Source organism: Triplophysa rosa, linkage group LG16, assembly GCF_024868665.1.
Source record: "Triplophysa rosa linkage group LG16, Trosa_1v2, whole genome shotgun sequence".
Lineage (NCBI taxonomy): Eukaryota > Metazoa > Chordata > Actinopteri > Cypriniformes > Nemacheilidae > Triplophysa > Triplophysa rosa.
In genome coordinates this window covers 8,116,765-8,143,753 of record NC_079905.1, presented here as the reverse complement: position 1 = coordinate 8,143,753, position 26,989 = coordinate 8,116,765, and the positions used below count along the sequence as shown (strand labels likewise).

General features: G+C 38.3%; 2 protein-coding genes across 6 annotated transcripts in view; both read right to left on the bottom strand.

Moving 5' to 3' along the window:
• nup153 (nucleoporin 153) overlaps positions 1-14,025 on the bottom strand; it is a 16,941-nt gene extending 2,916 nt beyond the window's left edge. The window contains exons 1-18 of one of the 2 annotated variants that reach the window (XM_057355011.1): positions 13,891-14,025; positions 10,339-10,555; positions 9,893-10,180; positions 9,461-9,594; positions 7,846-7,974; positions 7,550-7,666; positions 7,352-7,396; positions 6,525-6,578; positions 4,599-4,739; positions 4,326-4,378; positions 4,122-4,242; positions 3,892-4,041; positions 3,694-3,792; positions 3,530-3,611; positions 3,350-3,448; positions 1,142-1,732; positions 723-905; positions 1-604 (exon numbers count right to left, since the gene is read on the bottom strand). The exon at positions 1-604 is cut by the window's left edge and continues 449 nt beyond it. In XM_057355011.1, coding sequence (XP_057210994.1) covers positions 1-604; positions 723-905; positions 1,142-1,732; positions 3,350-3,448; positions 3,530-3,611; positions 3,694-3,792; positions 3,892-4,041; positions 4,122-4,242; positions 4,326-4,378; positions 4,599-4,739; positions 6,525-6,578; positions 7,352-7,396; positions 7,550-7,666; positions 7,846-7,974; positions 9,461-9,594; positions 9,893-10,180; positions 10,339-10,555; positions 13,891-13,968 — 3,185 coding nt within the window. In that variant the 5' untranslated portion in view covers positions 13,969-14,025. The remainder of the gene's footprint in view (positions 605-722; positions 906-1,141; positions 1,733-3,349; positions 3,449-3,529; positions 3,612-3,693; positions 3,793-3,891; positions 4,042-4,121; positions 4,243-4,325; positions 4,379-4,598; positions 4,740-6,524; positions 6,579-7,351; positions 7,397-7,549; positions 7,667-7,845; positions 7,975-9,460; positions 9,595-9,892; positions 10,181-10,338; positions 10,556-13,890) is intronic. The other variant, XM_057355012.1, reaches the window with a different exon arrangement.
• A 455-nt stretch (positions 14,026-14,480) lies between these two features.
• Positions 14,481-26,768, bottom strand: ptdss1b (phosphatidylserine synthase 1b). 4 transcript variants are annotated; one of them, XM_057355357.1, is made up of 13 exons: positions 26,409-26,768; positions 25,639-25,730; positions 25,116-25,160; positions 24,902-25,026; positions 23,725-23,883; positions 20,351-20,502; positions 20,080-20,221; positions 19,402-19,514; positions 18,978-19,043; positions 18,319-18,418; positions 18,067-18,135; positions 17,688-17,784; positions 14,481-17,395 (listed from the first exon to the last, which is right to left on the bottom strand). In XM_057355357.1, the coding sequence occupies exons 1-13, from the start codon at positions 26,585-26,587 to the stop codon at positions 17,304-17,306; spliced, it is 1,431 nt and encodes a 476-aa protein (XP_057211340.1). In that variant the 5' UTR covers positions 26,588-26,768; the 3' UTR covers positions 14,481-17,303. The 4 variants fall into 4 exon arrangements, 3 of the variants coding, with proteins under 3 accessions (XP_057211340.1, XP_057211341.1, XP_057211342.1); XM_057355358.1 differs by having other exon boundaries at positions 17,715-17,784; XR_008964571.1 differs by having other exon boundaries at positions 17,370-17,395; positions 17,715-17,784; positions 17,998-18,135.
• Positions 26,769-26,989: the final 221 nt, after the last annotated feature.

Genomic DNA, 26,989 nt, shown 5'->3' with positions numbered 1-26,989 from the left:
TTGCCAAACACAGGGATGGCGTTTGCTGCTGCTGATGTTGTGGTAGTTGAAACAGTTTTTGAGGAAGCAGGAGCATCATCTTTCTCAGCCTTGGACTGGGGCACTGAGAACGTAAACGGTGAACTGGAACTTCCCTTCTCTGTAGGTTTAGCTCCAAATGACAAGGTAGAGTTTTCAGAACTAGCAGCTTGAGAGCCAAAAATGCTTCCACTAGCACCACCAAATTTAATTCCTGTACTCGAATCCTGAGATTCAGTCTTTTTCTCATCACTCGTAGATGCAGTTGTCGTCAAAACACTACCGAACTTAAAGCCGCCTGATGAGCTTGTGCTTGTCGTGGATTCTGATGAGGAGCTACAGAGTTTGATTCCACCTGAAGCGGCGTCTGAGAAAGAGCCTCCAAATTTGAAGCCCCCTCCATTTGAGGTGGAGTTGGAAGAGCCAAACCCAAATGTTATTCCGCCCGTGGAGGAGGAAGAATCTGAGAAAGTGCCCCCAAACTTCAGTCCAGCAGATGTCGAGTCTGCAGAGCCGGTGCCAAACTTGAAACCGGATGAGCTAGAGTCTGTACTGTTGGACTGAACTTCAAAAGATGAACTAAAACCTGAAACACAGCAAGAAAACCCATCAACGATAAACTTCTATTTGGTAGTGAAAAGCAGCTTTAGAAAATTCTATACGAGCCACCTAGAAAGACTTCTAGAAATGTGAAGGCACTTTACCTTTGGACTCTATTTTAGCTCCTGGTTTTGCTGACTGGCAGGCCACACATTTCTGGTCCCCTGCCTTATTCTGAACACAGCACATCTCACACTCCCAGCTCCCCTCAGGTTTCTTGAACTTATCGCCAAATCCTAACAAAGGTGCAGGAGTGCTTGCCGGTGCAGACGAGACTACAGCAGCTCCTATAATACACAAAATATATATAGAAGTCAAGAGCATATAATTTAAGTGTAAGCTCATTATTTTATATTTACTAAAACTGTTCTAAATAGTTCAGTATTTATCAATTAGTGTAAAATTTCGGGCTGAAGCTTGACAGGCTTGTCAGATGTCCAAGCAAACTGACTTCCAGAACAAATGCTGTTTGTTATGATTTTGCACATTTTATTCTTTGACACAACATCAAAATATGCTTTACCTGGTTTAGCGCTCTGACATGCTACACATTTTACATCATGTGATTTGTTTTGAACCATGCACACATCACAGTCCCAAGATCCCTCTGGCTTCTTAAATTTGTCCCCAAATCCTAACAGTCCCATCCCTGTAGAAGAAGTGGTGGTGGTTGTAGAGGCAGAGGAAGCAGAAGAGAGGACAGATGAGGCCTTGGCCAGAGGCGGTAAAATCAGGCTGGATTTTACTCCAGTCCCAGGTTTGGCCGTGTCACAAGCTACGCATTTAACAACTTCTGGTTTGTTCCTGACCAAACACGTGTCGCAATCCCAGCTACCGGCCGGAGGGGCAAAGAGGGAACGGAGGCTTCCAGTGCTCTCTGCAGGTTTACTGTCCGATTTAGAGGCAGAGTCTGTGTTGGGTTGTGGTGCGAAACAAGCCACGCATTTTTTGTCTGAGGACTTTTTTTGCAAGAGGCAAGTGCCACAGCTCCATGACCCAGCAGGCGGCCTAAATTTGTCACCAAAACCAGAAACAGGAGCTGAGGGTGTACTCTGGGTCAATGATGAAGTCTGTGAGGGTCTGTCAGCTAAGCTCTGACCAGAGGACACAAATCCTAAAGATAAGGGAAAAAACACAAATGACTCTGATGCAAGTCTTCCAAGTAGTAGTAACTAACTATAGTTTGGGAAATGGTCTCATGAGCTGCAGTCTGCAGGAAGGTAGCTCTCCAGGAGCAGGGTTGGAGACCCCTGGTTTAACACAATGACAGTGAATGAGGACTAAAATGACATGCATTCCAAATATATAATAGCTTTGTGTGACGAACAAATGAAAGTCCATTATCAGGGATGCAAACTTGTTGGGGTGAAAAAAGGTGACAGTAGCTGCGTTTACATGGACACATCGGATTGAATTTATTCAGATTGTGCAATCTAAATGTAGTGTTTACATGAAAGGTAAATAAAGTGATCTGATTGATGTGCGTGTTTACATGACAAGCTTCAAATCCGATTTACTCTGCTGACATACGCACACTGCACAAGTGTTCACCTAAATACCCACTAAAACAGTGTTTTAAAGTACATGTGTATATTTTATTAAGAAAACGGCAAATTTACAGTTTATAAAGGCAGAGTAATGTCTCGTGCCAATAAACATAAGCACACCTGATGCGGTTTTACCATGGTAAACCATGACAAAACTACCAAGACCCACCAGAGTGTCTGCAGGCAAACAATAATTCGAATAAATGTTTAATAACCGTGATAATATGCGGATTCATATCAGCATTAACGGTAAACAGAGACGGGCGCGGTGGATGCAGCTATCATTATAATATTCACAAAACAGCTCCTCAAACAATGTTAAAAGCACAGATGTGTTTGTTTTATATCACAGACACCAGCATAATAACGTACAGTTAATTAACGCAAAATAATGTCTACATATCAATGAGGCAAGGTCTTTTACACAGATTTACCATGGTAAACCCAGTAAATCCATCCAAAGCACATGTAAGTAAACTATAAATATAATAAATGTTAGGTACTACGAATACAAATGACATTTTATGCTTAGATATTTTAGTAGGCTATGTTTGTACATTTGCAAATGCATCATGTTCTAAAAAGAAATTGTGTTTAAAAACTCACTCCAGGAAAACAGTTGACATTTTGAATGCGTAAAAACATTAATATGTTCATTTAGAGATGACAAGCATATGAAAATATGTACCGCTTTGACAGATTTATGACTTTTGGTTTCTTAAGCAACAAGCAAGCTGCTTGTTCCGTGTGTCATACGCCCATTACGTCTGTACGACACAGTGACGTCTTTGCACATGAGCAAAACTAATCGGATCTAGACAAATCCCAATAATGAACCATTTTGGATCCAAAATGGCGAATTTCGCCAAAAGGTGACAAGTTTGCATCCCTGATTATTTACTGACAATCCTTGCTGCGAAGAACAATAATTTGTTTATTTCCCAGTTTATATGACACTGTAATACTGCTTTTATCATGTATCAGAGCTTGCCAGTCCCAGTCATTATTTACAGATAATAGGGCATAAAGATATTCTTCCAAAAATTACATTTTGTGTTCCATGGAAGAAGGTCATGCGGGTTTGGAACGACAAGAGTACAACTAAATAGCAGGATTTTATATTCTGGTAAACAACTATTACTGCAATGCACAAAAATAAATTTTGAAATGACAGCAACACTTACCAGGTCCCTTAAGTATATCCAATACACTGCCCTGTTTTAAGACTTTTGCTGGCTTGAATGGTCCTTCAAACTCTTTTTCTTCACTGGCAGCTGATTTTACTGCAAAACATCAAAAATAACATTAACACCATAACATGAGCTCAAATTTAAACACATCTGCTTTGCAGAAACAAATCATACCTGGTTCCACTGTTGTGGTGATTTTCCCATTGGAGTAAGACATGCTTGTTTTCATAGTAGGTGCGCTGAAGGTGAATCCAGACTGTAGGGAAGAAACGTTATTTTACAGATGCTCGTTCTGTGCGACAAGTGTAAAAGGTGTGAAAAGATACAAAAAGACTTACCGATGGAGAGAAAGATGGAGGGCTGGCAGTGGTTGCCTTGACGATAGGTGAAGAAAATGTGAAGGGGACAGATGGTGGTGTGGATGGTGCAGGTGGCACCTGAATATATTATTTGTCAAATATAGTTCACCACAACTGCGAATTGGCTGAATAAAACTTGGTACATAATTGACTTGAAAGACAATAGGGATGTCATACCTTCTTTTCGGCACGTTCTTCAGAGACGGTTGTAAGTGGGGTTGTGATGGCGCTCAGTGAGGAGGTAGGGGGAGGAGAAGAGAAATTAAATTTGGGCAAAGTGAAATTGCTAGGGAGAGAGGCAGGTGGCAAGTCCGGCTCCTCGGCGACCTGAGGGGAGAACATCTTACATGAGACCAAACAGCAGCAAGCTATTCTGAAGAACTACTTAAAGCCTGCAAGTCTCTGACCTCATCATCAGGTCGTTTTGAGGAAGGTCTTATGGCCCTTTCTCTCTTCATTTTGCCCCCTCCTGAACCAGCGCTGCTAGTTGTTGGGGTGCTGGACAAGGGGTACGACAAACTGCTTGTGCTGGGGACACAAAAATGTATTATTTGAAAACACAGATTGAGGATAAACGCAAGAAACTTCCACAACAAATCATTTGCTCTTACCTGGGAAGAGGAGCCTTAGAGGACTCTAAAATTGGAGGGGATTGTCTAACAGGCTAGAGACAGGAGGAAATACGGATCAGTAAACTTTATGAAACAATGATAACGTACATTTATTTCACTTTAGTGATAATTAACAGTTGTTTTCAGCCATAAACCAATAGGTTAATTTCAAATATTTAAATCAAAATAACGTAATGAGGAATTCCAGAAATTCCCTACATTTTTTTTCTCATTTGTAACTGCTAAGAGACATTGTTAAATACTTGGACTTACAGTTTCTCTGTTGGTTTTGTCAATGACTCGGTTCAGTCCACCAGGGGTGAGTGATGGTCTAAATGACATCGAGCGGTTACCAGACACTGCAGCAACTGTCGGAACAACCAGCTTTTGAACAGGTGGGACTGAAGGTTCCAGCTGCAAGTCAAAGGGGCAACATTACAATCAATTAGACACTAGAATACTACACATTTAACACAATGTGTCTATACAATATACATGTTTAATTGCTTAAAACTCAGAATAACCCATTGCATCTAATAACCATAAAAGTGAATACATTTCCGAGACCTCAAAGAGGAACGGTGAAATAACTAGTTTTTAAATATTATGAATAGTGCTGTCAATCGATTAAAAAAATTAATCTGATTAATCACACATAACAATAATATTTTAAAATATACTTTTACATTTGAATAATTTCACATTTAATCTTCAAATAGATGTAGAAACAACATATTTCTTTAACAGCGTCATTTTATGAATGAAAGAAAACATTTTGATATTAGTACTGTAACTGATGTCTCTATTAAATTGATTATTTTAATATTAATTATAGCCATTCAACAATATAATTGAGAGCTATCATGAAATATACAGAAATTGAAGGAAGTTCTCAAACACTTTACAGTATTTAATGCTAAATTATAAATTAAATGCAGAAGAATTCTCATTAAAGCTAAAAAATCACATTGATTTCTTCTTTTATTTTGTTCTTTGATTAACATTAGTGACAGGAGTCAGAGCAGCACGTTTAAGAACGTCTTTAACAGCTGTCTCAGTACGCAGATCTGACCGTCACCGCACTCCCATTTTCACAACTCTTTGCATTCATTTAAGATTTTATTTTACACTTTGAAGTCTTGCTTAAGAAAATGCTCGACAAAACGGGCTTTCTGACATAATCTTGTGTGGTTTTATCCATTCAAGCATGAAAGAGAACTTAACACGGATGCGCTGTCTGACAGAGATTCACCGACGCAGCCTTCAGCCCATGCACCAGACTGGACCTCTCGTTGTTTTGCCGCGTCCCACAGTTTAGAAGCTGTCTATCTTCATTGAACGCATCAAAGCAACTGTTTAAAATCGCGCTTAAGTGGTTTAAGAGCCTGTACACGAATAAGAGCGTGATTACATAATGTAACGCTAGAAAAAGAATGTCAAAACAAACGGATGCTGCGTTAATTGCGTTAAATATTTTCTCACGCATTAATTTGAAAAAATTAAAAGCATGCGTTGACGGGTTAACGTTGACAGCCCTAATTATGAACATTTTCTAGCCAACCCTGCAGTAAATTTCATAAGCTTCTCACAGAATTCATCATAACCCTTATTTTGACTTTGACAGCTTGTTTTTCCTGATCAACCCTCAGCATTACCTGTGCTCACCTGGCCGTGGCGGAAAACAACAGCTTTTTTCTGGATACAGTTTACCGTTTCATATTTAAGTCGTCGAATGATTTTCCAAGCAATGCCAGACAGCTTTCAATACGTTCAGGTGTCTGGAACCACATCCCTGTTTACACTTACTATTAAAATGCCATTTTACAACATCACTTAATTTTTATTATAAACTACCATTCGGCTGTCATGTGTGAGTGCAAGTTTGCAAACAATGCTCACAGCACTGGTTATCTTTGACTATAGTCATTCATCGCAAATGGTTATAATAGACTTTGGGTTCCTGGTGCTCGATGAATAAGCACATTGTTTGGAGAAGAGGACAGCTGCTACAGTCCTTAACAGTTAAGGAAAAGCATAAAAAACAAAGTGAAAGTTGCCAACGTTCCAAGACGCTCCGAGACCTAATACTACTTTCAGCGATGTGTCCAGAAATCTCTCCCTTTACAACACATACATCTACATTTATTCAAGTGCAAGGTCCTGTGACACAAACATCTTAAAAAGTTGCATTAGACTTACCCTTTTTCTCTTTGCTTGGAAATTTGAAATGTCAAGGTCTGTGTGATTCAATGACTGAAACAAGACAATGAATACAAGATTGTCAATTGACGTCTTTAAATCATTCCAATATGCCAATACTGAAATGTAAAAAAAACCGTGTTTCCCATACACAGATTTATTCGTGGTGGCCCGCCACACTATCAACAGTGGCTGCCACGAACATATTTCTCATGATTCCCCTTTAAATTTTTATTTTACCATTTAAAACATGCTGCACTTGCAAGCAGCGTGTTGACGCTCAGCGCCTCGCTCTCATGTTGCGTGCAGCTTTACCCTCAACGTCAAGCGCAACTCCCTCACATGACAGTGAACAAATTAAAATGTGGAGATGTGGCAATTTGTGTTCATCCGTGTACTTGCCTTTCCACGTAAACGTCAACAGTCACAGATGTTACTGACAGAGAAGATGGCTGACCGAGTTTATCAAGACGAAAAGTTAGCAGTGTTTCCCACACCCTTCTCTATGTGCTGGGTGTGTGTCTGTGTGCGAGCTCTTCTTGCCCTCTAGCAGTGAGTTCGGTGCGGTGTGTAGTTGTAACTCTGTGTAACAGTGTATTCGCCCATATTTCTGAATTTGTGCCGAATTACCTGCGCTATATGCGATCTACAACAAAACTATCACTCACATTTAGAGTAGAAGCGAAACAGATTTCAAGTGCCGACACTAGACCAAACGCAAACACAGCGTGATGATGTCACAGATATGCTAATAATGGTGTGACGTCATGAGTACCACAAGTTTCTAAAAATCCTGTGGGAAACACTGAAAATGATACTGCACTTACTGCTGATAAAGGTGATGAAACTGTAGATGGAATTCTTTTCGCATCCTGAAAAGAAGTTACCAGTAACATGTTATTTTAGCATGTATTTCTTTGGTGGGAAATTACATTCCAGCTTAAAGTAGTGAACTCGGGTAAGAGAAGATCCAGTTGCTTACAAAATTAACCCAAAAGCTTTAACCCCAAATAAAATGTACTCACGGCAAGAGGGCTGGACATGCGCTCCAAAGACTGCAGGATGCGTCTGGCTGTTGCACTGGTCACTCCACACAGTTGAGCCCCAGCTGGCTTTGCCTTTATCTGTCTCCTGACCGGAGGCTGGTGAACCAGAAACCAAATCAGTCAAAAAGAGAAAGTGAAACCCACACCAGCAGTAATCTAAAACATGCATAGCAGGCTCATAATGGAACCAACTAAACAATCTTTGTGTTTTAAGTAGCACTATTGATTAGACATTTCATATATATTTTCAGAGTCTAGCAATTGCACATTCAGACCTGGTAAGGAGTAGCAGGGCGTGTACGAGCTGATCTAATCGCAGCAGCTCCTCCATATGTGGTTTTTCCCGGGTAAAAGGGTGAGTTCCCCAACTGACTGGAGTTCAGTACTGAACTGTTCAACACGGACTACAAAAGAGCAAACGGGTTTTCAGTTTTTTATCAACAAACTTTCAAGATGCCACAACAGACACATTATCACAAAGTGAAGATTTGTACACATGACCTCCAATTGTTACTTGGAACTAGCACAAAAGAATAATTCTAGGGCTGCAACAACTAATCGATAAAATCGATAATCATCGATAATGAAAATAGTTGTCGACGAATTTCATTATCGATTAGTTTGTCTGTGACATCACTTGCGAGGTGCACAGTTATAACCAGTCTTCTTTCCTTTTAAAATGACCGTTTGAGACGTGTCCCTCCGTGCAGCATGAGCTGCGCAGTTTTAAAGTCAGACGTGTCTCTCCGTGCATGCAGAGGTGCGCAGTTTTAAGTCAGACGTGTTTTGCATGCATCTCTTCAAGCTGCGCAATTGAGGTGTTTTAAATGACAAAGTTTAAGATTATATTTGTAAAACCCAATTTGTAGCGTTTGCACTTAGCAAAGTACATAATAGGCTAAATACCCTGATTTGGGGGTTTATTTAGTTCAGTGGTGGGAAGTAACAAAGTACATTTACTTGAGTACTGTACTTAAGTATACTTTTTGAGTATCTGTACTATACTTACATATTTTTTCTGGATAATTTTGAATGTACTTCACTACATTTGAATGACAAATATCTCACTTTTCATTAGGGCTGCACGATAATTTATCGCGATACCACTAAATCCTATTGAAATCAAGCTGGCTGCGATATGCAATGTGTCAATTTTTTTTTATGCGTAGCTTGTCCGTGAAGCATGGCTCTGGGATCAGTAGGAAATGCTGCTCGATCTAAAAGCAGTGCGAGTTTGAGTCGCTTATAATGTGCATTTGAAAAAGCAACACCGGTCAAACATGATCATTATAAATATACTTTATTATCATAAAAATACCTGATGACGTTTGAGTAACAATGATAAAAAGATTGGCATTCTAGGCATTTCCTAGATTCTAGAACTGTTATGGTCTTCTTCTGCAGTGCGTATTTGGAGTTTCTGCACGAGAGCGCCCTCTGGCTTTCGGATGCAGCAGCATTTTCCCGTACTTCACTCAAAAGCTGTGCATAAATCACGTGATAAATATCGTCGGTTTATCGCGACAGCCCTACTTTTCATGCCACAAAAAAAAAAATGATTTCCATGGCCAACCGCCCCCTCCCTCCCATGTTTGGGCTGCTTCTAATATGACACACCTGAATCAACTCAGCCTTGGTGTGTTAATTAGGGAGACATCCACAACATTTTGGGAGAAGGCAAATGAGTTCAGTTGTGCACACTTTTTCCCATCTCTGATTTAGTTATTATAAGCAAAAGATCTAATTAAACTTTTTATCTGATTAATCAAAAAAAATAATCGTCCAACTAATCGATTATGAAAATAAATGTTAGTTGCAGCCCTAAATAATTCTACAACCAACCCTGACAAAAGCTGATAAAAAGCACATCATTGTGAAGATTACACTTACTGATGAGGAAATGCCAAAGACGGACAGGTTGAAGGCTGGTTTCTTGACTCCAGAGTGCGCTGGCTGCGATCCAGACTGAGTGCGCTCAGTCTCCGGAGACCAAAGGAGCGGCACAGTCTTTGACGTAGGCACATCTGGAAGAATATTGAGCCCTGGTTTTAGTTCTATCTGTTTTAGTCCTAATACCTGAAGTTAACAAGGAAAACTTCTACAATGAAGTGTCTTTTTGATCTCCTGCATATTTTTAGCAGTGCTGTTTTTATGGTGCAGTGGGACTGATGATTTCAGGGTGTTTTTTGGGAAATATTAATAGCATCAAATATTAATAGCATCAAATACATGATGGTACAAATAATTACTCATCACTGCATCAAATATATTCTACATTTAGGTATACCAAGTATCCCCACTGTGATAAACTCTGCGGTCTACCTTTGTCAGATGCACGTGACGAAAAACCACTGGTGGTCGAGATGTTGTCATCCTCATGTTGAGAGCTTGAATCCTTAATCTCTTTCACAAGGGAGAAGTTGGAGCTGACAGCGAAAGGGCTGGCCGAGAAGGGTGCTGTAGATGTGGAGGGCTGGGAGAAGAGGGAGCTGGTGCCAGCCCCTAATGCAGGAGAGCCATCCAGAGAGGGAAAGTGCAGGTGGGTTCGATTTATCGGGGGTCTTGAAAGAGCATCCTGGAAATTCAGTGATGCTCTGCTTGTAGATGGTTCTAAAAAAAAACATCAACATCACCATGAAAGAAAGAGAACAGAGCTTCAAATCAGAACTGTTGCCTTAGAAGGTAGATAACTAACACCAGACACTAAGACAACAAACAAGGTTTTGGAACCAAGACTGTGTATGGAAGATGGTGTCTCCCCAACATACCCATGTGACTTGTGCTTGGCTCTGGAGAGTCTCGTCCATCTGGGAGCGGGGTGGTCTCTTCATTGCCATTTGGGGGAGGAGCCACGTTGTTCTGTTCCACACCAACTGGAGTGGTTTCACCCTCAGCGACTTCACCATTTCTGAAGTATTTCTGCAGCCAGGAGGGGACTATGCTCTTCACTGTATCCGTCACTCGACTGATGAGACCAGGCTGCTGCTGGGGATGAAGGACAGCATGTCGTCAACAAATATGCAAGACTAAATAACCTACCAGGGCAAAACAACACGGTCTAAAATAGGGGTGGGAGAAAAAAATAGACTCACAATGAATATCGATTCAATCTGCTAGCGATTCAAATCGATTCACAAATCGTTTTTTTGTAAACGTTACTAAATATAATAACGTGACATATTTGGAACAAATAAGGTGGAAGTCAATTGCAAGAGCGGTGCAGCACCCGGACCTTGTACAGAGTGCACACCTCACGCGCAAGCACAACAGAGCATATAGGAGCAGTGCAAAATAGCGTTTCCCAAAACTTGTCAATGTTTAGACCTAAAGGGGTCATATGACACGGCTCAAACGAATATTATCGTTTGTTTTAGATGTAATGCAATGTGTATACACGATTTAAGGTTTAAAAATGCTGTATTTTCCACATATCGTGCATGTTTGTATCTCCTCTTTGCCCCGCCTCTCTGAAACGTGAATTTTTAACAAAGCTCATCGCTCTGAAAAGCGAGGTGTGCTATGATTGGCCAGTTAACCAGTGCGTAGTGATTGGTCGAATACTGCAAGCGTGTGACGGAAATGTAACGCCTCTTACCATATTTGGAACATCAGGTTCCAAAGCAATTGTACTGACAGGTACGCCCACCTTACTTGCATATACATTTGGGCGGTCTTAGTCAACTCATACCACGAACTGACATAGATTTGTGGGGGTGTGGTTACATGAGGCATTTCAGGCAGGTCTGGGTGAGCATTCGCTTTTAGATAGAATGCATTTTTTGGTCCGACACTTTAACTTTTGCAATTTTACGTGTCTAATACATGCATTGGCAACTTATAACACACCAAAGACACGTGTTCGCACCATATGACCCCTTTAAGAACATGAACATACTTCTGTAAATATGCACAGTTTGTTAGACAGATGGACGCGCTGGGTGCTCTGCACGGGACTAATACACTAATATTGGTAAAATAACCGCTCTTTTAATGTATGTGTATGATGACTTTGTTATACGATGTGGCAATGCGTGGAAGTGACTGTCGTTTAACATGCAGTACAAATGAGTCGCGTTTAATTACTATTATGTACTTGTTTTAATGTCTGACAGCAGAATACGTCAATGAGAATGGATTTACTGGGCACTCAATTGTATTAAAATACAATATGTGACAGTTCTAAGAGTAGAAGCCAAAGTACCAACACTAGTCTGACTGAGCGCAAATGTAATGCGATGATATCTTAAATATCCTAATTAGTACATCAATCATTTTTTCTAAATCGAATCGTGGCCCTAAGAATCGATTCTGAATCTAAACTCGAGGGACCAAACGATTCCCACCCCTAGTCTAAAATCTTTGATCTCTTTGCACACAGTAAATCCCATGGAAAAATAACACACATTGAGGAGGACTCTTGCTTCCGTTCATCACACTATGGATGCAATGTTTCTAGAGAGTGCAGGGATTTGATAGCTTCAGTTGCCATCTAAAAGGGGCCCTGGGGACCAAACCACTGTGCAAGAACTACAGGCTTATTGTTCTCTAACAGAGCTCCAGGGTTAGGACACTGCAATGCCACAGACAAGCTCTTTGGCTGAACGCTGTGAACATGTGACTCACATACTCACATGCAGGTGGGAAGGCTAAATAGTCCATTTGGGGCTAAAATAGTCCATTTAGCCCCAGCGGAAGAGATGTCCAGAGGGATTACGCAACCCAAATGCAAGGACTTCACCGCTTACATCCACTTCGGATTATAAGTCTAGTAAGAGAGTGCAATTCCTCTCGTCTTGCTCTAAAGAGCCTAGCTGTTACTGATCACACATAATACATGTTAAATGCAGCCAGCACACTAAACTGCTGTGTGTATGGCTGGGGCCTCATGCATAAGCTAGCGTTGCAGCATAAGTCACTTCCTGACAACAGCGCACACATGGTGCGATCCAAGGTCAGCATGGCCAGTCGATAATATTCCCAGAAAGCTGCAGTGGAGTATGCAGTGTGCAGGAATACATACGCTGTCTGCATTAACAGACTGAAGTCAAAATGCATTCAATCTGATGTCACCTACAGAATATTGCAAGCACTGCATGCTGATGAAATGCACATAGCTGGTGCAGTGATGCACAAGCAAAATAAAATACAGATTTGTACGTTTCTGCAATAGTAGATAAAAGCATGTGCTATATGAAAACATCCACAGTGAAAATGTACTACAATAAATAAAGATTGTTACGATTATTTATTTTTTACTAAAACTCGCTTAAGTTTAATATCCATGGCATAACTGGAGTCATGCAACAAAACAAAAAAGTGAGTTTTCATTATGTTCAGCAAATGAAGAAGGGTAAAACGATAAATACTATTGACAGTAAGGTCTATACAATAATACTCTTGGATAAAAATAAGTTCTATATCCTGGCCAATCTAAAACGCAAGGACTCTTTGCATAGCTTGCAAGATGCAAAACAGATATTCTGATTAATCACATGCGTTTCTTTGTTTTCTTGCATTAATTTAAGTTGAAGACTTTCGAAAAACTAAATGTGCACGCATCATTAGCCAACATTAACCTGCGTTAGTCATTGCACTCTCTCACCTTTGATAAAGCGGCGCAGGGCTTCCCCTGTGTGTCTAAAAACACGCCACGACTCGCACTCATCCCGCCTTTCTTCAGCGTGTCATGAAGACAAACCCACTGCATGAACTCCCTTTTCTTGTGTGTTCAAAAGCACGCAACCAACAAGCTAAACTCTTCACGTGTATCTTTTAATAAAGTTAAATATATCGACACAAAATACAATTTCAGATCATTTTGACGTGAATGCTTAAATGCTAAACTTCCCCCTCATGTGGACTTTCCAAACAGACTGGGATAGTTGTAAAGTAGAAACATGTTAATTGTATGAAAAGACAAAAGTTAAAATGTCGTTTCAAAGCTTTTGTTGTGTTTCGAAATACGTGAATGTCTGTTTGACGCCGGCGCGACACGCAGCTAAAGGCTAACAAGACATGTTTGGAAAAAACACGCTTCAACGACTGTCTGAAATGAACTAAATTCATGTCTATATCACTTGAATGACGTTATATTTTTCATACTTTCTCTACTTAAAGGCTCGGTGTTTTAATCAAATGAGCAAACGTTGTTGCGGTGACAGTGGAGAGACCGTGTGCTGGAGGAACGTGAGCAGGCCTACAACAGGCCGCAAAATGTCTACTGCTTCATAAAAACAATAACAGTCGCAAACCACCAGTGCTTTCTAAAGTAATAAACTTCAAAGTCCCTATTCTAAAGTCTGAAGTTTAGTTTTATTTACCTGTTTGCCTTTGGCATATGGTTTTGAAGCGATATGATATCTTCTTGATCTGATTTTCCCTCCTCCTGTCGCCGCCATGGCTAACTAGATTGAGTCTTCTCAGTAGCGCTTCGCCGGATAGAGCTCCTCCGCTGTCACATCGCTGCCCTCCAATATACCGTCAGCCAGTTCGGCTCTGGGGTTTATGGGAAATGGAGTTAAGAAGGAAATTGCCCATACCGGCCATAATAAATGGAAATTAACCCAAAATAAGAAGTTTTGATTATCCACCCACTTTTATTACTCAGTTATTTCCCACTTGAATCAGGAATATAATTAATATCAATATTATTTAATTTATTATTATTATTTAAATGTTAGTGGTACTTCCTTGACTGACAGATGGATGTTTTTAAATTCATTGCGGACATTAAAGAAAGAATAAATTATTAAAATATCGGAATGCAAACTAATGGAATACAAACGATTTAAATCACATTTCTATTACTTAAGCAGTAAACCACTTTATTTTAATTTTCACAGCAACATAAAGCCAATACTTTGACCTTTAACTTTTTAAATAAAAATACAAAGATGCAAAAACTCTGTTTTTTAGTACCCGCATTTTATTTGAAAGCTTTAACTTTATAATATCAGTGCATTAAGAAAGTGAAAACTGAATAGAATAACATTGGTGGTTATTCATATAAAACACAATTTTCAAACGATTTCATACAAAACATCAAAAAAAGGTCACACTTTCTTCTTCCCGATTAATCACATTAAAGGCTTAAAAATAATTAGATATACAAACACTGTTCATACTGTGGCAGATTCAAGTTGTACATCACACAACATGCAGTCAGTGGTTAGGGAAAAAATCAACATGAAGCAAAAGCTTAAAAACCTTGGTAGTACCTTAATTCAGGATTTGTTTTCACCTAACCCTAACAGCCATGAAAAAACATGACTATAAAAACAGACACACAAGTACTTTGAAACAGTTTTGCAATGTTTCAATATTTTTGGGTTTGTAAAAAATTACAAGTACATCAGTAAAAATACTGTAAATTAAATAACTCAAAGAAACCATTTTGTGAAAAATGAATCTAAAATCATTACTAGGTGTGCACATTCATAGGAATGATAAAACCTTATCACAGGTGTCAAAATACAAAAAAGTATAGAAAAACATTACAACAGCATCTCTGAAAACTCCTTTACAGGGTGCAAAAGATGCTAAGACCATAAAGGAGTCAACAGCTCTTATGCAAAAAGCCAGAATCAGCATCTTCTTCTGACTGAAAAATATATAGGGGGAAATAATTATTTGATCCCCTGCTGATTTTGTAAGTTTGCCTGCTTACAAAGAAATTAAGGGTCTAAAATGTTCATGGTAGGTTTATTTTAACTGATAGAGACAGAATATTTAAAAAATCAGGGGGAAAATGTTATATGAAGGTTATAAATTGATTTGCATTTCAGTCAGTGAAATAAGTATTTGATCCCCGAGAAAAAATAACTTTGTACTTGGTGGAGAAACCCTTGTTGGCAAGCACAGAGGTAGACATTTCTGATAGTTGGTCACCAGGTTTGCACATGTGTCCGGATACATTTAGTCCACTCCTCTGTCAATCTTTAAGGTTTCTTGGCTGTCGCTCAGCAAATTGGAGTTTTAGCCTCCTTCACAGAGGTTCTATAGGACTAGGGTCTAGAGACTGGCTAGGACATTTAATGTGCTTCTCCTTAAGCCACTATTTGGTTGTCTTGGCAATATGTTTTGCGTCTTTGTCATGTTAAAGGCTCATCCATGACCCATCTTCAGTGACCTAGTTAAGGGGAGGAGGTTCTCGTCCAAGATTTTACGGTACATGGGCCCGTCCCTCAGCCCCTCAATGCGGTGAAGTCATCCTGTACCCGTAGCAGAGATAAAAAGCCCTAAAGCATAATGTTTCCAACACTGTGCTTCTCTGTAGGGATGGTGTTCTTGGGGTCATAGTCAGCATTTCTCTCCCTCCAAAAACAGGAGTCAATTTTGGTCTCACATCACTTTCTCCAAAGCCTTTTCTGAATCATCTTGATGTTCATTGTCAAACTTTAGACGAGCCAGGCGGGCGTTCTTGGGCAGGAGGACCTTGCGGGTGCTTCAGGATTTCAATCTATTGTGGCATAGCGTGTTACCTGTGGTCCCAACTGTGGTCCCAACTGTCTTGAAATCATTAACAAGCTTCTTCCATGTAGTTCTGGGCTGATCTTTAACCTTTCTCATGATCATCTTTACTCCATTGGGGAAATCTTGCAGGGAGCTCCAGAACAAGGGCAATTGAGTTATTTTGTATTTCTTCTATTTCCAAATAATCACACCAACAGTTGTCTCCTTCTCACCAAACTTCTGTCTGTAGCCTATTCAAGGTTTGTGCAGGTCTCCAATCTTGTCGCTGACATCCTTTAAAACCTATTTGGTCTGGACCATGGTGGTGGAGAGGTTGAAATGGAAGATACAGATTCTGTTGGCAGGCATCTTTTATATACATAACAAACTGACTTAGGAGTACTTTCTTAAAGTGACAGGACTAATCTGTGGTCCATATAGGCACATAACCAATCTGTGGAGCCAGAATTCTTGCTAGTTGGTAGGGGATCAAATACTTATTTCACTGACTGAAATGCAAATCAATTTATAAATTATACATTTATTTTTTCCCCTGATTTTTTGGTTGATATTTGGTTACTATCAGTTAAAATAAACCTACCATAAAAATGATAGATCCTTAATTTCTTTGTAAGCAGGCAAACATCAGCAGGGGATCAAATAATTATTTCCCTCACTGTATGTGCTAAATGGAACATCTGTGCCAAGATCATTTATATAGTGCAATAAAACAAGTGCTTAAACTGAAAGGTTTATTTTTTTACTTTTTCAAGGTTCACGTCCACAATAAATTGCTTGACAGTGGTTTTCAACCTGTTCAATGCATAGAAATGTGTAAACTGTAAAATAGCAACAACAAAAAAACAGCAAAACATCAATTGTAGGGCAGGTAGATAAAATGTGCAAAAACTATAGAGAAGGTTTGGTCTGCATAAACAATGTTGAAATCAATGTTATAATAAAAAGGAACAACATAAGTTGAATTATTTGGTTGCTAGAAATCATAAAGGTGCCAGAAGGCTGCAATGCTTGGCAGCATTGGATTTATTTTATCAAAGGCCCATTCCAAATAATCAGCTGGCTCTAAGTTGACTGTACTGTTTTAAGCTGTAAACCTGGCATTCTACAAAGTTCACGACAGTGACACACAATATTCAGGCAGAGGGCTGCGTTTTACCAAATGTCGTCCACCAGCAATAGGTGTACCTCTTTCCAACCTCTTACGACAGTTTTGTTTCTCTTTGTCTAGGTCCAAGGAGAGATCAACATTCTCCAGCCATGATCACTTGATGCTTGTTCCATTGACTGTTTTGTTTTTACTGGAGGCTCCTTTTCTTTTCCGGGACGAGCTTGAATTACTACCGGAGTTTCTCACTGTTGATACAGTAAATATAAATATGTTTCCTATATAGTCATATACTTATTTAAACAGTAAACAATGTCTGAATCCTCTTTAAATACAAAGTTATGCATTCAAGTCAGCATAAACAATCATAAACCTCAAGTCAGCAAACGTAAATAAATAAATAAAATTCCACACTGAACATGGCCCACTGTTTGCAGTTAATACATGTGTTCATGGAAACATCACTAGGCCTATTTTTAAACCCATAAAATACAATATTTTATCAAAATGTATTTAATGTCAACTTTAGAAATAGCCTACCTGAGAACAAATCAGATTGTACTATACCTTTGACAGTTTTAGGAATGCGATCACACCAGTCAACAAAAGTGCTGTCGTCACCATCTGTCATGATGTTCTGTGAAAGATGCAAGATTAAACAGTTAAAATGCTCAAGCATGTAAACACTGAAAAAATTTAACAGCCCATGAAACAAATTTAGACAAATGTCAAAACTGACAAAGACTTTGCTCTCTGCCACAGATGATGATGGGCAAATGTTGTAAAATTGTGAATGGCTGGTTGACAACAATGGTTAATATTTTTGGGTTGAACAATCCACTTAGTTTACCTAAGAAATTCTGTCAGCATCTCTCTTCCGCTAGCACTGTACTGTAACTGACTGCATTTTGTGATTTACCTTCAGTCTTGTGCCACAGTTTTGCTCATACCAAACCATTCCATAAAGACAGAGAAAAGTAATGAAAGCCTGAAAAGACAGCAGAAAAAAAGAGAATGTTGTAAACATCACTAGGGCTGTAAAATACAACATCCCAATCAGTGTATTTACATTCTACTACAAATCATTGGGGTCCAAGTCTAAGAAAAAATATTATCTTTTTTTAAAAATATATATATTTTGAAAAGAAAATATTTCATTTAAAACACTCACCAAACATAACAGCCAAAGCAGCACATAAAGAACCTGTGTTTTAGAGAATAGATCCTGCCCAAATTTGATACAAGCCAAGGCCTCCAGAAAAGCAATGGCCCTATGAGAAGGAACAGAAGCCTAGACTTAAATATTCATGCACTTGAATATTTATAAAGGACTAATACATTATGCTATTTGTATAAAAACACATGTAAGGACCAGTACACGTAAATACAAAAGTTTTTTCAACTCTGGTCACCAGACTGTGTTGGAGTTATTTGGCAGTCCTAAAGCTTTGTAGAGCCAAGAGAAAATGGCTCCATTGTTTGGAATCAATTGTAAAAGTTAGATGGTCCACTAAACAGGACACAAATCAGCTAATTCTGGCAAACGGCAACTGTGTATGAGATAAAGACCAACACTCCATTAAGTCTATGAATTGCTTGACTTGACAACAAGCAGATGAACTCCGTTACAGGGATAGTTCATCCAGAAATCTTTTCCTCATTTACTAACCAAACAGGGTTATGCTTTAATACCGAAAGTACTAAGCATTCTATGTAAGACCAAAATATTTCACCTTGAAATAACACTGGCATAACTACAATATACACTTGATGACAATTTCTAACATTGCACTTTCCCATCAGACAAAAAATAAACAAACAGTTACTCACCCAAATACCCAACACTGAGTTCCAACTCTTTTGCACTGTGTGTCTGTGAGATATGCGTAGTACTGCCTATTTCCAAACAACAAGCCATTCAAGTTATGTGACACCATTATAATGGGTGTACACATGAACACCTGCCAAACTGTAATTATCCTAAAAGTAATTTAACATGTATTTAACAGCTATAAATGCCAAGATAACATCGTGAGTACTGTAATATTCATCAATTTATTCTCCTCATAAATAAATAATCCTTATAATAAATCCTTATCAAGCTTTATGGGGATGATGATTCTAATGTCTAATGTCAGATTGATGGCAACATAAACCTATTTGTGCTCATTATGAATTTTTAGATCTTATGGTGAAATTAAATGACTTTAGGGATTGTGCTTTTCTACAAGCGAAGAAGGTAATTGGATATTACCGCACTGTGGGGGCAGTGATGATCCCAATGAAGAGGATCCGACACCAGCTGAGAGGATGAGAGGCTTGGAAGACAAAGATGTGCTTCAGGAAAAATGTGTTCAACTCTGTAAGCTGTAAGAGAACATGACAAGAAGAGAACATCAATATAGTGCTAAATCAAAGATCTGAACTAAAAGGTTTAAGATATTTGCTTTTGGGTTTGAAATGATGATCATTTCAACAACATTTTTCAAGTAAAGTTCACCTAAAAATGAAAATGCTGTCATCGTATACTCACCCTCTTGTAATTTCAAATCTGTATGACTTACTTTCTTCTGCAGAACACAAAAGAAGATATTTTGAAGAATGTTGGTAACCAAACAACAGCGGTACCCATTGACTTCTATTGTATGAACACAAGTGAACAAATACAAGTGGGTACCACCGTTGCTGGGTTCCCACTATTCTTAAAAATATATTTTGCGTTCTGCAGAAGAAAGAAAGTCATACAGGTTTGAAATGACAAGAGGGTGAGTAAATGACGACAGAATTTTTTTAGGGTGAACTATCCCTTTAAGCAAACAAAGTCAACAAGTATATTTGAAGAGTTTATTTCCAAAAAGGATAACTCAGTTTTAAAAAAAAAAAATTTTTATAAAAAATATCTATTTAAAAAAAAACTCTTTATTTTACACACCTGCCATACTATCATAAAGAGGTAGATTCCAGCCACCCTCTGAAACGAAGACTTGGGGTCAAACCAGCGAATGTACGTCCAGCTGGCTGGAGTGAACTGCAGAACGGCACGTTTTAGCTTCCCTGTGGTAGTGTGGATATCCCTGAACACATACACAAATTAACAATAATCCACCGCTGGGCTAATCTCACAAGAATTAGCTAAATGGTTGTGTCATAACAGATAGCAAATCTACATCTGAACTGAATGTAATAATGGTACAACAACTTACTTGATACTGGCCCAGTGGTATGTACGCATCTCCAAAAAGTGACACACAGTCATGCCAAGCCAAATGCCCCCACCGTTGCACAATAAAATGTCAAGAATAACTTGATCCCACCAACACTCTGCAAAGTTAGGCAGGAGGTGCATGAAAAACAACTGAGGGAACAAAAGAGAATGCCAGAAAGCAAAAGAGAAAGAGAGAATGTTAAAGTATAGTGTTATGGTATGACTTTCGGTAACAAAAGCACTTATTCAAAGATGTTCTTTTCATATTTTTCAATCCAATTCTTATGAATTCAGCAAACAAGTATGGACAACAAGCTATGAGGAACTTGCATAATCAATGGTGTTGCATTAGAAATTGGGAAAGACGAATAGCCACACAATGGGCCTCATTCATGAAACACGAGCAGAATGATTTTTTGTGTAAATTGCTCGTAAAGTCGTAAATTTTCAGATTCATGAAAATGTTCGTATATTCAAAATATCAGTTGGTACTAAATAAATTTACACCTGCTCTGTACAACGTATAAATGGTGCGTAAAATATTCTGTATTCTTTTAGACAAACTGATGACACTGCATTTTGATGCACTATGAATCATAATGATATTTAACGAGTTCTTTTGCCCTATCTTTTTTCATTTTCTACTTTTACTTAAAACGCAGATCTCCTTTTTTTGCACAGCCGTCCAACCACAGTGGAGGAGAGGTGGGACAAACACTACATTGACCAACCATCATACACAACAATGGAGAGGTTAATATTGCTGGTTACTAAATTTTTATAACGGTCTATTCAGTAATATTATTTAAAATAAGATACTATAGTAACATGTAACTGTCATGGATATTCCAAATCGCAGCAACCGCGTCTCCAGAAAAACACGCAGTGCTTCCAAAGCGCTCTCAAGCGCCACCAGTATGGGATTACTTATGTGTCAATAAAAATGAACACAAACTTTAAAAAAACAAACAAACATATACAATAAGAAAGAAAAAAAACACTTTGATAATGAAAACAATAAACTCAATTGCAAGAATGTGACATGATTTTCGAATAAACTGCTATTTTTCTTAACAATTTTCTAAGTTTCGTTTTTGCAAATAATAGTTTTGAATTCGCAGCTAGATTTTTCGTTTACGCTTCTCAAGTTTTCGTTCGCCTCTCTGGCACAAATCTCACGTGTAGGCGGGCCTTATGGCCGCTTTACGCTGATTGGCTTGTGAGTTTTTTATTGATAGCTCCCTGACAAGGAAGTCGATACTGAAGACAGTACAGTGCAACGAATTTCCATGCTGTTATCTTTATTGTTTGTACTTAAAACTACTTTCTTATTTAGTTAGTATATTAGTAATTGGTATTTGAAGTTATGCGCGGTGTGGATCCAAGCGTCTTCCTCATCATCGTCCCCATCACCCTCAGATAAATGAATGTAATTCAGATAATAAAGAAAATCGCTTAAAGTTTTGTTCCTGTACAGTAGCAATTCTGTCTTTACTTAGCTCGTTCATTGTCTGCTTTATATTTTTTTGTCAGGTATTATTTTATGGACTATTAAGATTATTTTCTTAAAAAGGAACAAACAACTTGCATTATAACATTCAATAAAGACACGTTACAGATTATTGGGTTGTGAGGAATTAACGTGCTAAATGAAAACATTGCTGCATAGTTACGTCACAGAGATGAAAACTTTTAGCGATTTTATTATCTCGGTTACATAAATGTAACTGAGGGTGACTTGTGTACAGCTGAGGAGGAGGATGACGATGTCGCTCTTGCATACAGTCTCCTTTTAAAGAATTAAGTCCACTTATAAGTCAAGTACTGTATCTTTCTTTTAAAACTCATGGTGAATGTACAGTATTATACCCCTTTCTTTACATTCACAGAAAGTACACCTCATAAACAGTACCAATACATTCAAATGACATCTATGTTTTTTAAATGCTACAACAAAACAAATTCATAAGATGATAAAATTAGAGGCCTTTAGAATGTTTTATTAATTTAGTCTGCCTCTTGCAAACAACTATTTCATTATGTATTTATTTACACATCTACATAAAACAGGTTAAAGAAAAGCAGAAGAGACTTCTTAAAATATAAACAAACATTTAAAGATAGAAACTATACATAAAATGCCACCACGATTATAATATAAATTATAAATATGAACTGGAAGCATAACACTTTATTTTATATCTCCTCAAAACTCACTAGGCATCTCATTTTCCTGATATCATTGTAATTATAAATTATAGACTGCTGTCTTGGCGGCCTCTAAACCCATGTAAAGTTGCATGTGAATATGGCTATCTATCCTGTATTTACTCGACGTTGGCTTGTTGTTACGGCGTGATAGAGCCTGGAAGCGTGTCCCACTTTTAAGTGCGTGAAAGTTGGCAACCCTGCTAATATACTAACAAAATAATAAAGTAATTTAAGTACAAACACTAAAACAATACAATACAGAAATCCGCAAGCAGATTGCTCTCTAATCCGCTGAACTGTCTTCAGTATCAACTTCCTGGTCAGGGAGCTGTCAATCCAAATCTCACTAACCAATGAGAGTAAAGTGGCCATAAATCCCGCCCACACATGAGATTAGTGCCAGAAAGGTGAACGAAAACTTGAAAAATCTAGTAGCGAATTCAAAACTATTATTTGCAAAAACAAAACTTAGAAAATTGTTAAGAAAAATAGCAGTTTATTTGAAAATCATGTCACATTCTTGCAATTGAGTTTATTGTTTTCATTATCAAAGTGTTTTTTTTCTTTCTCATTGTATATTTTTGTTCGTTTTTTTTAGTAAAAGTTTGCGTTCATTTTTATTGACACAAAAGTAATCCCATACACCAGCTGGTCATTTTTAGAAGAGCACCAGGTATTACTTCAGCGGGTGAAAAACGCTTTGGTGGACACAGTTTAATTGATACATTTATTGGTAAGCATAAAGCCTATTATGCATTTATGCAGTAATATTGCCAAACCAGAGAATGAAGTCCAGAGGATTCCAGCATTCCTAGATACGTAATTTGTGTAAATGTAGTACAGAGGCCTGCAGAGATTATGCTAATTATGAATGAGCGTGCATGTGCGCCCTGTTCACGAGTGATTGGAATTCATTAACACACACACATTTCACTATCAAATCTGTAGTTCACGAAGTTTTTGTGAATCCGTTGGAAAGTTTTCGGGAAGATCTGTTTTACGCGCAAATTACTCGAAATTTACACATATATTTACGAATGTTTCATGACTGAGGCCCAATGTCTTGAATTATATCCACAGAGTGTTTACATTGAATGTGGACTAAGTAATTGGGTTTAAACGTGGGATTTTTGGGGTTAGCTACTGATAAAGCTCCATTACCTCTGTGAGCTCCCATGTGATGCTGATGGACCAGCAGAGGCCATAACTGCGGATAAGAAGGGCTTTCATGGCCCAACCCCAGAAATGACCAAACGCGAAGATGTCAAAATGACTGAGGATGCGCTCCAATGTGATCACATGACAATTTACCGCATACTCCTGTAAAAAAGAAACGTATGTGATAAACACGATGCATGGTTTACAAATGCAGGACATAGTGCAACTCAAAAAGATGTTTATTTATGCCAAGTGCAAGGACAGGGAACTAATGCATTGGTTGCCTCACACTTTAAGATGATGTTTTCACTTAGCAAGTATCTATAGGGCATGGGGACTGATGTCACCGAGCAGAGATTGTAATAATCCTATTGGCTGAAAGCCAGGCCGTCCACTGAGCCAGTTGGAAACCTCTTAATACAGAAAGCTGGCATTAGCACACAGTCATTAATCATATTTCTTTAGATTGGAAGCACACACAAAAACAGAAAACTTTACAGCTCAGACGTCGTCTGTGTAAGGTTCTGTTCTGCCCATGACTAAAATTGCCCATGGTGTGACCTTTGCAACGACTGTGGCTTTAATAAAAGTGCGTCATGCAGCCAAATACAAAGATTATGGTGTGATCAGTCGTGTCAGATTATGATACAATCACAGTCTTTAATAAGGTTATCCAAACAATCACAGATTAAGTCTACACATTTTTCAATAATTATGTAGAATAACAGGTATTGTTGTATTTATACATATGTGCATGTTGAAACTATACACTGTATGTTTTCTCCCAGACAACACTCTGACAAATGAAATTTAAGATGAAAACCTGAAGATAGCCTAAAACAGACAAAAAATACTTTAGATGTCGCAAAGAAAAATAACTCTTGCTCTGAGAGATAGAGGAAATGTTACTGTTTATTTAAAAATGGCATGAATAGGTTCTGTCAACAGAGAGATTAAGGCTTTGTTCAGACAAGAAACAAAAATCCAAATTTTTGTTTTATGAAATGTCTTTTGTAGTCTTTGCAGTGAAGCAGCATAAACAGTGTGAAATTTGACAGTCCTTATCCATCTCATTCTCAGATTTAAGCCGATTTTTTTTGTCATCCAGAAAGCAAAATATGCAAGACACGAAGGGTGTTGTCTGGTACAAACTTGATGCCCTGGGTATCAGATCACTCACCATGACATCTGCCTCCCGAGTGGCGTAACGCAAATTGGGGTCTAGCCAGTACAACAGTGTTTTCACCTGATCCCAGTTCAGAAAAATGAGGAATACCAGAAAGAGGAAGTAAAGGACACTGAGACCTGAAAAGTGACAAAAAATCAGGACATAAGAGATAGAGTCAACAGTACAGCTGATAAGTAACAAAATAAAGGTTTTATCAGTCCCTCACCAAAAACCATACGCCATATAGCGGGATGTGGTCTTGTGAAAGGACCTAAAGGATTTAATGATCAAAGAACGGGGAAAATATTTAGTAACCTGTCAAATTTGTAAATGGACACCTGCAATAATCCTTAATGAAAGAAGATTAGTAAGATTTTACAATAAGATTTTAAAAACGTATTAGTTAATGTTTAAATAAACATGAATTAATATTTATAATTGTCGTAGAAGTATTGTTCATTGTTATGTTATATGTAATTTCCTAAAAAAATGTCCATTGCAAATACCATTATTAACTATCAGAATTCCTTTGTTATGTATTCTGGGACTAATTCTAGTACAATGTAATTGTTTTTAATAGCTTCCATCCACCATATAACACAGAGATCATTGTGGTTTTCATGTAAACCATGACCTAATTTCCATCATCACCATTACATCTATTAAAATGTCTGTAAAGGTTTCTTTTGTCTTTTCCAGCAGCGAAAATGGAATTTCTACTGACACAAGCAAACAAACACTGACTTTACCGTTGGGGAAGGCCAGAACACTGATAACAAGAAAGAATGAGACGACCAGCAGCAGGCCAACCCGCAGGTTATTATCACAATCCCCATCATCCCTGCCACAGTGAAAACATGACGTACAGATAGTGTATCATCATCATAAAATTCTCACCTTTTGCAAACAGTACCAGTGTGTGTGACATGGTACATTTAACTATTTTATTCATATTACATTATTATTAAATTTGCCCATATATCCCTTGAAAAAAAATAACTACGGATTAGACAGTTTAACTATGGTATATGTAGTAAAACCATAGTAGCCACAACTTTTCTGTGGTTTTACTACAGTAACCATATGATAACCTTGATATTTGAGGTAAAACTTGGGTTTAACATATATATTTAGAATACATTTTTACTATAATAACCCATGGTTCATTTCCTAAGGAATACAGTTCCACGCCCTTGCGAAAAGGCACCATAGTTTTACTACAGTAAACATAATAAATTTAACATGGTGTTTGTAGTAAAACCGAAGTAACGTTAACCATAAATTGACCATAGTCTCACAAAAGTAACCATAGTTTACCTTGAAATATGATGTAAAACTAATAAACTATGGTAGTACGAAATAATCATAAATCCTACAAAAACATGGTTTACTACACTTTTACTATAATAAAACAATTATTAATCAATTAAAGGATATTGGACCAAGCTGATAAAACGGATGCTGTGTTTACAGATCTGTGTCTTTCTGAGTTCAATATGTAAATCTCCCGTTTACTTACCTGGTAAACGCAAAGTACATAATGCTAACAACAGTAAATGTCAGTAACGTGATGGTGTGCGGTTTGTAGAAGAAATCAAGAGTGATGTCCTCCACTTGTTGCTCGTTGATCATCCGAAAGTGCATATTATAATTCGCATCATCTTTACTAAGCATCCTCGACCGCTGACTGGGCGCCATCGTACGTCTCGTCCAAAAGAAAACGCGAGAGAAACCGCCAACGGACCAAGTGACACCGGTCTCCGTCAGCACCGAGTATATCCGAACAAACTTCACTAAATTTGAGTTGGTCGAGCCGCTATCACTGCCTTATTTCACTCGACTCCATTGGCTGGTGCAGGGCAGGAAGTTGTAAAACCGTTCCCTATTTGCAGGGCTGTATTTCAGGCGGGGCCGTTCAAGGTCCGGGGGTGGTGACGGAGGAAAGAGGAGCGCGAGTACCATCTCCTGGCCGGACCGGGAGCGTGCGATCAGCTTCTTTGAACCATAGATTTGAACATGCGAATTTTTTCACTGGATATCGAGATGAGGAAGTTCAGAAAGTTGCAAAAATATTTATACAATTTGATTTAATTGAATCTG